This window comes from Lonchura striata, chromosome 17 (assembly GCF_046129695.1).
Source record: "Lonchura striata isolate bLonStr1 chromosome 17, bLonStr1.mat, whole genome shotgun sequence".
Lineage (NCBI taxonomy): Eukaryota > Metazoa > Chordata > Aves > Passeriformes > Estrildidae > Lonchura > Lonchura striata.
In genome coordinates, this window is record NC_134619.1 from 11,063,271 (window position 1) to 11,074,513 (window position 11,243).

The 11,243-nt window shown below is 42.1% G+C and overlaps 1 protein-coding gene across 2 annotated transcripts; it reads left to right on the plus strand.

Moving 5' to 3' along the window:
- Positions 1-272: 272 nt before the first annotated feature.
- Positions 273-9,097, plus strand: IFT52 (intraflagellar transport 52). Of its 2 annotated transcripts, none has more exons than XM_021535482.2 (13): positions 273-481; positions 1,350-1,437; positions 1,699-1,828; positions 2,704-2,779; positions 2,867-2,938; positions 3,276-3,402; positions 3,978-4,064; positions 4,353-4,421; positions 5,078-5,232; positions 6,230-6,317; positions 7,463-7,571; positions 8,062-8,207; positions 8,783-9,097. In XM_021535482.2, exons 1-13 carry the CDS (start codon positions 363-365, stop codon positions 8,828-8,830), a joined length of 1,314 nt encoding a protein of 437 aa, XP_021391157.2. In that variant the 5' UTR covers positions 273-362; the 3' UTR covers positions 8,831-9,097. The 2 variants fall into 2 exon arrangements, with proteins under 2 accessions (XP_021391157.2, XP_021391158.2); XM_021535483.2 differs by having other exon boundaries at positions 434-473.
- The last annotated feature ends 2,146 nt before the right edge of the window (positions 9,098-11,243 follow it).

Genomic DNA, 11,243 nt, shown 5'->3' on the forward strand with positions numbered 1-11,243 from the left:
GGAACGCCAAGAAGGGCTCCAGAACAGCAGCAGTGCGCCGGTCCCTGACAAGCGCGGACTGGGGCTGAGGGCGGGCGGACTGGGGCTGAGGGCGGGCGGGAGCGCGCCGCCGCGTCACACCCCCCGCCTTCCGCAGTGGTACCGCCCCGCCCCTTTCCCTTGGATGGGAGTGGAGCGAACCACTACGGCGCCCTCTGCACTCGATGGGGGGGGAACGCCAGCCGCGCATGCGTGCGGGGGGAGCGTTGCTAGGGCGCGCGTGGTGGCGGCGGCGCGGCGGGGCCTGGCTGGGCACCCGCGGGCGGCCGCGGCGCTGGCGCTGGCCCGCTGCTCCCCAGAGCCCTCCGGCAGCCCCGGAGCCTATGGAGAGCGGCCCGCGCAATGCCATAGTGTTCAACGCCTCCAAGGGCGAGAGCTTCACGCCGGCCGGCGGCTACAAGGCCCTGCGGAAGAGGCTGCGCGGCAGCTGGAAGGTGCAGAGGTGAGGGGCGGCTCTGGGGGCGCGGAGAGGCCCCGGCGGGCGGCTGTGGGCCGCCTTGGGCTCCCGAGCGGCCTCTGGGGTGTGTGCGGTGAGCTGAGGCCGCTCTCTCGCGTCGATGGCGCCCTGTTACATCTTCTGCCGCTGTGGGATGCTGTGGGTGGTTCTTGGGAGCTACAGCTCACCTGTGGAGGAGGTGGAGTGTAAGGCGTAAGGATGGAGTGTAACGTGTAAGGATGAGGCTCTTCATACAGGTTGGTGAGTCTGGCTCGATTTGGAGTTTGGGGCAAAAAAGAAAACAGAGGTTTTGTAGATGGTACTGTTTATCTGACCACTGCAAAAAGGCACAGCGTGGAGTTGTTTGGGAGAGGAGATCAGGGCAGGGCTCTTCCCCAGAGGTGCTGGCACTGCCCAGGGATGGGCACATCCCCAAACCTGCCAGAGCTCCGGGAGCGTTGGGACAGCGCTGCCAGGGGTGCCCAGGTGGGGCTGTTGGGGGGTCTGTGCAGGGATGGGGCTGGGCTCCACTCGTCCCAGTGGGTTCCTTCCACCTCATTTTTGAAATGTGGCCAGATCAAAAAGAAGAAAAAGAAAAACAATAGGAAGCTCCTCAGGTGCAAAGTTTAATAGCAGCTGTGACAGCTTGCAGCAGTGCCTTGTCAGAGGAGCGTTACTTTTTAGCTGGCTGACATTTGTTAGGATTATTTTTGCTCAAGTTGTCAACTTTAAACCCAGATGAAAGGATGTGAGGTGACTGAAGTGATTTGCTTTGTGTTCATTTGCCAGTTCTTTATAAAAAACACAAAAGGAAAAAGTTGTGGTTCAGGACTATATCCAAGAATAATGCATGTCTTTATTAATTTATTCATAGCTTAAAAGATGAGATCACATCTGAGAGACTGCTTGGGGTGAAATTGTGGATTACAGCAGGACCAAGAGAGAAGTTCAGTGCTGATGAGGTAAGAAGTCAATAACTGTTTTCAAGTTAATTATGTTTTAAAATTTGCTTAAGTAGAAAAGAACAAAACAGAAGACTTTGCTATAATGCTGCTTTAAAGGAGTTCATATAAATTGGAATTTAAACATTTTTTCTTATAGGATAAAGTTAAATGCAAACAGTCAAAATAATTTCTTTGCCCTCATCTCAGTGTAGCTTCCTACAGTTTTGTGTGTAGCTTCTCATGTTTGTTTGTTTTTTCTGGATCTTTGTTGATTTCTAGTTTTCAGTTCTGAAGAAATTCCTGGAGGATGGTGGGGCCATCCTGGTGATGCTGAGAGAAGGTGGAGAGTCCCGGAATGGCACAAATATTAACTTTTTGTTAGAAGAATATGGGATCATTTTCAATAATGGTAATGAGGTTCACTGCTACCTTTAATCATCAATTTGCAGCAAAACTCAAAGAGCAGGTTGAGCTTTCGTGGATACAAGCCAAGCAGATCTTTCTCACAAAGTATCTTTTGATCTAAAAGATTTTTTTTTTCTTTAAATTTGCATGCACATGGCAAGGTAATATTGGAGCACAGCAAAGGCTTTCCATGGACAGAGTACATGGGCAACTTATCCTTTCCATTCCTTTGCTGTAGCTGTTAGTTTTAATTTATTTTAAAAAATTTTAGGGAAATTTCTTGATTTAAAAGCCATTAATTTAAAACATTTTCCACACATTTTAAAGGATTGAATCACTTAATACTCGCCCTGAATAAGAAGTGGAATTTTCTTTATTAGACCAAGAAAATGTAATTCATTGTTTTTGTGCTTCCAATGTGGGGAAAAAACCCCAACAACCCAAGGCAAGTGTATGTCAATGTACATAAAATATTTGGGGTCTTTAGTGGCTTTTCTAGACTATGCCTTTTTTTGCATCAGTAGGACTCAATTCATCAAGTGTTTGGAAGATGTATAAAAAATAGAGTTGTAAAAGTTGGTACAGGCTCTTTTAACTGGATCATTTTTTGTCTCTTTTGCTTTGCAGAAGATGGTGATGTGCTTAACTTTTTGTATTTTTATTTGTATTTGCAAGCATTTTCCTATCCTAAATCTATTCTGTCCAAAAGAAGACAGTAGTAAAGGCTGATTTCAGTTCTTCTGGTAGCCAAATGCCAGCTTTGTGGTGTTAGAAGCAAACACCCAGGGAATCCAAGAGCTAAACTGATTTTTCTTTGCTAAATCTAAGACAATGGTCAGCTAAGATGTCAATTTCTATATATTTTTTTCTTCTTTCAAGATGCTGTAGTACGAAATGTGTATTACAAGTACCACCACCCAAAAGAAGCACTAATCTCTGATGGAGTTTTGAACAGGTAAATATTTGGAGTATGCGAATATGCACAGTAAACTTTTGTAATCTGAGTTTTTTTCAGTAAGGTTTGTTTTTCAATATCTTGTAGGGCAATCAGTGAAGCTGCAAAGAAAACAGTACTTGAGACAACAGATGAAGATGGAAGGGGCCATGACTCACAGTAAGTGTTTTCTCTGAGGAAACTGATGTGAAATTATGTAGAACACCTCAGGATTGTCAGGTTTGTGATTAGCAGCAGTGCACTCTGCTTATGGTGAGGTTTTCTAATGCATTTCTTACGTTCTTGTGCTTCTGAGGTTATATCTGGAAAGGAGAATCTGTTTAGTAGAGCTTGGTGTCCTCTGAAGGAGCAGGAGGGATAGGTGTGGAAAGGAATTACTGTTCTCATGACCAGATCTTGTTTGCCTCTAGTCTATGGGTTTCAGTTTGAGTTCTGTGAATCTGTCCAGCCTGCCTGGTGCATGCAGGTGCTTATGGAATTCCTGTATTTCCTGCAGAGCTCTCACCTTTGTTTATCCTTTTGGAGCCACACTCAATGTGATGAAGCCAGCAGTGGCAATTCTGTCCACGGGGTCTGTCTGCTTCCCTCTCAACAGGCCCATCCTGGCTTTCTATCAGCATGAGGTATGAGCTGCCTGAGCCCTCCCTGCATTCCCCCTGCCCCACACAAAAATTGTGAGGGGATCTTTCAGGAATGCTTACAAACCCACCTCGGTTTTTGATGCAACTGCAAACTCCAGATGAGCCCAGTAACTCCTGACTTTTCTTATGTTAAACTTCTTCATGGTTCAGAGGAGAATTAATGAGGTGGTCAACAAAGATTACATATTTTTTGGTTGACTGGTGAATATCTTTAGTTCATTAAAATTTTGGTGTTTTTTCTGCTGTTTTAGTAATAATTTATCAAATAATATTATTATTAGCTTTGTAAGTACAGCATATTGAATTACAAGGTTCTCACTTTGGAATCAGTATTTTTTTGGTATGTTGTTTTTTTACATTCAGCCTAGTTAATTTATAAAAATAAATGCAGAAATGTAGTAGTAAAGAGTTACAAGCACAGCATTGATATTATTAATGAATGTGAATAAGTTAACACAGTTTTTTACTATGTAGACAAGTAATGCAATGCAATAACAATTGCCTCTAAAACTGCAACTTGGAAGGAATTTTTACTATATTGTGTGCTTTGTTGGTAGAGTAAAGGTGGAAAGATGGCAGCCCTGGGATCTTCCCACATGTTCAATGACCAGTATTTAGATAAAGAAGAAAATGGTAAGATCATGGTAAGTTGGAGTTTTTTGGGAGTTGTTTTTTTTTTTCCCCTTTAAAAACACCCTGTTGTATCTTCACAACATTTGCAAAGCACTCCAGGCTCAGCTTCATTTTAGAGCAAGGCATCTGTGAAATGGATTCAGTATGGGACTTCTCAGCCAATACTGAGATATTCTTTGATTTGTTATCTTCTTTTAAATCTTTTTCATTATATGCTATTTAATAGATTTAATATGAATATTTAAGCATAGTATGAGATTACTTGGATCCTCCTGAAAGTAATTTTTTCCCTTCCCCAGGATGTGCTTTTCCAGTGGCTCACAACATCAGATATCCACTTAAACCAGATGGATATGGAGGACCCCGAGGTAAGAGAGATCCATCACAAGGAGGTAAAACCAGTGGGATCAGCACCGGTCTTGGCACAGAGTGGCTAACAGCAGGATGGGTGCTGCTGTTGTTGCAGAACCTTTATTCATGATCTAGGATTGAGTAGACAGATGGCTCAGGTGTAAAAATTAATGTACCACTCAGCCTTAAGTTGCTATTCATCATAGATATAATTTGTGAAAATCTCTTTGCAATTTGTCCATGTTTATGACATGGACTGCTCCAGTGTGATGAGTTTGCACTTCCCTCTGAGCCCTGAGACAAGGGGGATGTGCAGGAAAGAAAGGCAGATTGTCAGTTTTAGTTGTATACAAATGCTGTTTTTATTTGGAAGTATCTTTATGTGATTAAGTGTTCATAAAAAACAACAATTTTGCACAGCTGATTAATAAGCTTTCTGTTTCAAAGAATTAACAGAAATCCAAATAAAACACCCACATGTTGGGTAGCTTTACAGCTGAGAGAAGAGTTGGCACAGTTACTGGTCTAGTGAGCTGCACTGCAAAGGGCCGTACCTGGTAAAGAGTGAAACAATTATTTCTAAGTGAGAGTTTAGGTGAGATAGGAGCTAGAAAGAGACAATGGGGATGGGTTGGCTGTTTCAGATGACAGGGGTGTGTATCTGTGTGTCCAGATTTCAGACTACACCATGCTCCCAGACACAGCCGCACTCTCCGAGCAGCTGCGAGTGTGCCTGCAGGAAGGAGATGAGAACCCCAGAGACTTCACAAAGCTGTTTGATACATCCCTTTATCAGCTGGACACAACTGTCCTCCCTTCAGTTATCAAGTCAGCAGCTGTAATTTTCTTATTACTTATTTATTTATTACATTCAGTGTTCTGCATTTTCTGTTTGTGCTTAACTGTGTCTCCTTAAGAGCAGGAAGGACTGAGCACTTGAATATGGATATATCAGAAGATAGATTTGTAGAGTGTGGCAATGATGTTTTCTCTTGCTTCTGGTCTTAGCTGTAGCTTCTGGTCTTTTTTTTTTTTTTTTTTTTTCTGACTAGATGAGATTCATTGGTCTGATTTTTGAGAACTGTCTGCAGTGAAGTTGGGCACTTTTTGGAGTGATAACTGAGAGCTGCTCATTTTTCCACTCTTAAATTACTTGGTATTTACTGAAAGCTGCATTTCAGTCATCTTTGCATTAACCAATAATTGTGTTTTGAGGTTTATTAGCTGCTCAGTTTTACCAGTTTGTGTCACTAGCAGCTTTGTCTATCGTAACTCCCCTGTTACCCAGATCATGTCTGAACACTTTGAGTAGTGGCAGCTTAATACAGATTCCATGAAACTCCACTCTGCTGGGGACACTCTTTCTTCTTACTCTGTATTTCTTGTATTTTCACTAGTTGTGAATTCACAACTGATCCCATAATAAATACTCTTTTAAAAAATACCTTTTGCTTATTGACTTCCTTACAAACTTTTCTGAAATTCCAGTTCTACTTGTTTTGTGCTGGATCACTTCTCCTTCATCTGAGTTCATCCTGCTAAAATTCAATTGTAGAATTAAGCTGTGATTTTTTTTTAGTCACCTTATATATCCACCTATCATTATTTTCCTGTCACAACTTCACTTTTCTCACTGTAGAAGTTATGTATTACTGATCTGTAGTTCTCTGAGGTCCTTATAAAATTGACATCCCATTTCTTTTGTGCTGTTACAGTGCAGAATTTTGATGCTGGTGTGTTCACAAAAATCCATCTCTATAGCCTGCTAGTGGAAATAGATGTGGTATCTGTTTTTCCCTTATATTGGAATTTTTTTGTGCTGCAGAGCTTATGAAGAACTGAATATGAAACATGAGCCCCTCCAACTCATTCAGCCTGAATTTGAGACTCCATTACCTGTCCTCCAGCCAGCTGTGAGTAATTTTCTTGCTTGTACAGTACAGGGAGAACCCTTATCCACAAAGGCTGGACTTGGTAACCTTGGATGTATATTCCAACCTTAATGAGTCTCTATTTCATTTGTTTCATGCCAAACCTCTGTGTGTCATTTCCATGGTTCTGTAAAAGAAGCAGTGAGAAATGCTGTAGTAATAACTAATCACTTGGGAGTTGACTACACTTTAGGGACCGTCTTTTAGGAAAGAGCACTAATTTACATTTCAAATTTATTAAAAGAACTTCACACTGTAGTGTGTGGTACCAAAACAGAATCCTTGTGTGGTGAACCTTTGATTGAGTGGCTGCTCCCAGTCCTGTGAGGTGCTGGCTCAGCCTTCCCAATGAAAACAGGATGTGCTATTTCAGAAAGCTGTGGTGGTGAAGGTACTGCACTGCTTGTGCCAGGGAGGAGCCAGTCTGTCCTGCTCTGCCTCCATCTCCCAGATCCTCAGGGGAAGCAGAAAGCAGAACATTGGTCTTTTACATCAGAAGCTGATCAAACTTTAACCAGCAATGTTTGGGCAGACAGCAACAACACAAACTATGAGGGTGTCAAACTCATTTCAGAAGGCAAGAATCTTGGTATCTGAGTTTTGCCATCATTGTTCCATCCTTCTTTACCCTGGCCACTGAGAAAGCATTTCTGATATCCTTTAGAGCTTCAGGAGTGCAACTGAAAGTGGTGTCTCCTTCACTGCTTTTTAAAAACCCAAGTCCAGCTTGTGACATAAATGGTGCCTGCATGAAACAGAAAATACTCTGACCAAAATTGATGTCAGTATGTTTTCAGGGTGAGCTATTAGGGCCAATTTAGTTCCTCAGCTCTCAGCTATCACCTGGGTCTCATGGAGCAAAACTGAAACTGCAAATAAGAATGTCTAGTTGTTATGCTGGGTGATAATTCTGGCATACATGTGACTAAATTCTTTTGGAATGTTCAGTTATTTTTACAGCATAAAAATGGAATTTTCAAATGCTGCCCCTTGGTTCAGTGGCTTTGGAGTTGCTTTTGACTTTTTAAAAGGGCTTCTTCAAGTCCAATATAAGTTCAAAACTGTTGTCTTAGAGATCTGTAAAGAAAAATGTGTGGCAGTCAACCATGCTGCGTTTTCTTTCCAAGGTCTTTCCACCTGCTTTCAAAGAATTGCCTCCTCCTGCTCTGGAACTGTTTGACTTGGATGAAACTTTTTCCTCAGAGAAAGCACGTCTTGCAGAGATTACAAACAAATGTAAGTGGAGAAGATTGTTTGCACGTTTAAAATAAAAGTCCAGTTTTTTTAGAGGAAATTTCTAATATTGAATGTTAAAGCATGCACCTCATTTGGGAAATCTACTGCTCTTATCCTGATCTAAGAAATTGAAAGGCTTTGGAAATTAATAGCATGACTTTATGTACCATGACATTATGTTTTGTCTGTTGCATGACATTTTATCGTGTTTCTTCCCGTTTCCTATATTGTGCATTGCTTTGTGCACTCTTGCTGATAAATTTCACATCTTGTTTATGCTTTTAAGTTAAAATGTTAAGATTATTATAAACACCTAAAGAAGATGAGCAGGTACTGGCTGCAGGAATACGTTATGGCTAGTCCACTGAGCTTAGTGATGGGACTGAGCCTCCCAGGATGCCAGCAGCAAAAGGAGATTCAGAGCAGGTTTCTGGCCAGCTGCTCCAGATGTGTGAGACTCACCTGCCTTCTTCCCTGGGTGCTTGTTTAGGCACTGATGATGACCTGGAGTTCTACGTGCGGAAATGTGGTGATATCCTGGGAGTGACCAGTGAACTCCCAAAGGACAGGCAAGATGCCAAATATATCCTGGAGCACATCTTCTTCCAAGTGGTTGAGTTTAAGAAACTGAATCAGGTATTTTTAATAGCAATTACAAGTGAGTAGTTGGTAGTAGCAGCAGTAAGGGTGGTGTATCATTGTAGCAGTTACAGTTGTCACAGGCAAGAGGTGATGTGAGACATTAGCTGTGCTATAAATGAGACCAGTCAAGTGTGATCCAGAGTACTTATGACTCTTAATCTCCATAAAATGTGTACTGCTCAATTTATTAAGTCTCTCATTTATTTTAATTGGGGAATTAGTACATGCAAGTGTAGTTTGTAATTGCAGCTAAATCTGGTTCATTAGTGGTGCCTGAGTGAGAGCAGGGAGCCCTCAGGAGTGTTCACTGCTCTGGCCAGTGCTGCTGTGCAGAGGTGACCAGCATTGTTCTTCAGGAGCTGCACTGAAATGCAGCTGTGCTGAAAGAATTCTTCATAGCAAATTTAACGTTTCAAAGTGTGTTTGGAGCATATTGGCAGAGCAACAGTTTGTGCTAACAAGAATTGTCTGTTTCACATAATCTAGTTAAGCCAAAAATCTTACAGTTCTACCCTGTTGTTAAAACTCTTTTTTCTTCCTTTTTTTTCCTTCCTCTTCCCTTACTTAAGGAACACGATACTGACCAAAGTGAAGCTGGATTCCAGAACAGTACCTGAGAGCTGGCTTTCCCCAGTTTGAGATAGACCTTTTAGGGAAAGTATATTTTTCCATTTTTAAAGTCTCTCTTCTCAGTGTATTGATTGGGACTGTCTCAGTAGTTCACTGGATGCTTGGATCATTTATGTGTAGTAGTTCAGATAATTAATGCCTTCTGGGGAACTGCTTGTATTTCACAAGCACTTTCCAAAGAATTTCTTATTTTTCTACTTCTTTATTGAAACTGTAATTTTTTAATATATTAAAAAAATAATATACCAAGAAAATGTGTTTTGGGTCCTTTCTGGCTCCAGCATTTATTTTCTTGTAGTTAAGTCTGCCTTACCTGTTGGTTCTCCTGTTGTACATGAAATCCTTAATTGCACTGTGAGAAGGGTTGTTATTTTGGTTTGTTAACTTAGGACAAAAAAATAGAGCCATAATTTTAGCAGGAGCTGCTGAAAATACATGTATCACCCTGAGGCAGCCTCATTTTGTCTCTCTGCCAAAGAGAACTAAGGAGAGGTGAGTTTGTTACTGTAGAAAGAAAACATTTCTTCCAAGGGAGGGGCAGATTTGAAATTAAGCAATAATGACATTGTTGCAGATTGCTGCCTCATATCAGACTGGAATTACAGAATTTTAAAAAGAGAGGACAGCACATGGATGCAAACCTTAAGATTGAGTGGATCATTATTAAGACACTGATACTGCACAGAAATTAATGGATATTTTTACTTCCATTTATTTGATATCTAGTCCACTCCCTGAGGTAGTGAGTTCAGTAATACGCAGGAGTGGAAATCCAGGTTAAATTAATTTTCCGTGAAATGTTGAAGCTCAATGCACAGCAAAAATAGAGCCAAGGAGATCAGTGGTGAGAAGAAAAGATTTTTGTCAACATCATCACCACCACACCTCTATTGCAAGGACTTGTTTTTATGTTAATGTGGTGAAATTGCATTATAAAGCCTTTTTTGGCTGTCAGACTGACACTCAGATTGTTAAATTCTTCCCCCACTCAGGACTTCAATGACTTCTGTGTTTTACCTTGCTCTGCCATGGTTTTTAAAATCAGAACTGCTTTTTGCAAAAAAACCTGTTCATCTTTTTATCCCTCCAAAATACCTTTTTGTTTTACATTTCATGCTTCACATAGCATTTTGGCACAGGTTTTTCTAAAGGAGGTGCCCCAAAGCCCCTGCCAAGTTCCTGCCCAGTTGAGATGTGCTAATGTTAGCAGAAGTGGTTGTATCTCTTTCTCCACTGCAGCCGTTCCCTTTCACAGCAGCATGTTGGAAATTTTTCATTTCTTCTTCTGTTTTCCTTTAAGGCCGTGGTTGTGTTTGTCACCCAGAGCACTTTGTACATTCCAGCTCCAGATTTACACAACAACCTTAATCTCTTCTCCTGTGCAGTAGCAATAGCAATCAGTCAGCCAGCACAGGGTGCAGCTGAACCAACCCCCTGAGTGCTCCTGTTGCTAATTATAGCTCCAGTTTGTACTCTTCTGGGGTGTTTATACTTCAAACTGTAAATAACTTTCTGTTTCCAAGTTGTTTTGTCACCTGTTTCTGATGTAACATGGTTTAAAAAAAGCCATGTGAGCAGCCCGGGGATACAAGCAGCTCCCTGTTTTCTGGGTGTCTCTCAGGCCTCTGACAGCTGAAGAACACATTTTTTTACTGAATGGATGTTTTTCTTACTAGTGTGGAATACATGTAGCTCACATCTCTCTTTCAAAGCTGTCCCTTTGGCCCTCTGGAAGTATTTAAACTGACTTTGTTACTAGAAACACTTTAGTCATGAGAGTATGATGCATATAAATTTTATGGCTGACTGACAGAATTTCCAAGGAGTAGAAGTAGGTGAGTGCTTTCAAGAGGTGAGGTGAGGCCAGGGGGAACACGTTGGGCAGGTAGCTAGTGAGGGAGTTAATATATAAATCAAATTTCTGCTGTGATTTTCAAAAGTTGGTTTCAAGCAGCTCTTGCTGCTTTCCCTTTTTTTCTCTGTCCTCTCATGCAACATGACTCATTATCCCCTAATATGCCCCTAAAAGAAGAGGGGAACAGTACACTGGTTATAGAGCAAATGTCCTGAAAAGCTGTTTTAACAAGTTCTTCCTCCCTTTCTTTGCTGTAAGCAGAGACAGGAGAGGAAAATCAGGATTGCATATGGGTGGGGTGCGATCTAGCAGGAGAGCGTGAAAAATCTAATGGGGTGGGTGCGATGGCCTAGGCTCCTTTCCTTGCCTCGGAGCAGGGTTTGGATGTGACAGAGGAAATGGTCCCTGCGCGGTGGCGGCTTGCCGCGGCCAGGACGAGCAGCGGCACCCCGCATGAGGCAGGCGGGCTGTGCCCGGGGCGCTCCCCGCTGCCGGGCTGTGCTTTCCCGGCGCGCCAGGAGAGGGATCCGCGGCCCCGGGCGCGC

Bases quoted from the DNA above. Each gene is read 5' to 3' on its own strand.
- IFT52 (XM_021535482.2), top strand. From the start codon at position 363: ATGGAGAGCGGCCCGCGCAATGCCATAGTGTTCAACGCCTCCAAGGGC. The intron at 1,829-2,703 runs GTAATGAGGTTC...TCTTCTTTCAAG, and splicing joins TGGGATCATTTTCAATAATG to ATGCTGTAGTACGAAATGTG. The intron at 7,572-8,061 runs GTAAGTGGAGAA...GTGCTTGTTTAG, and splicing joins TGCAGAGATTACAAACAAAT to GCACTGATGATGACCTGGAG.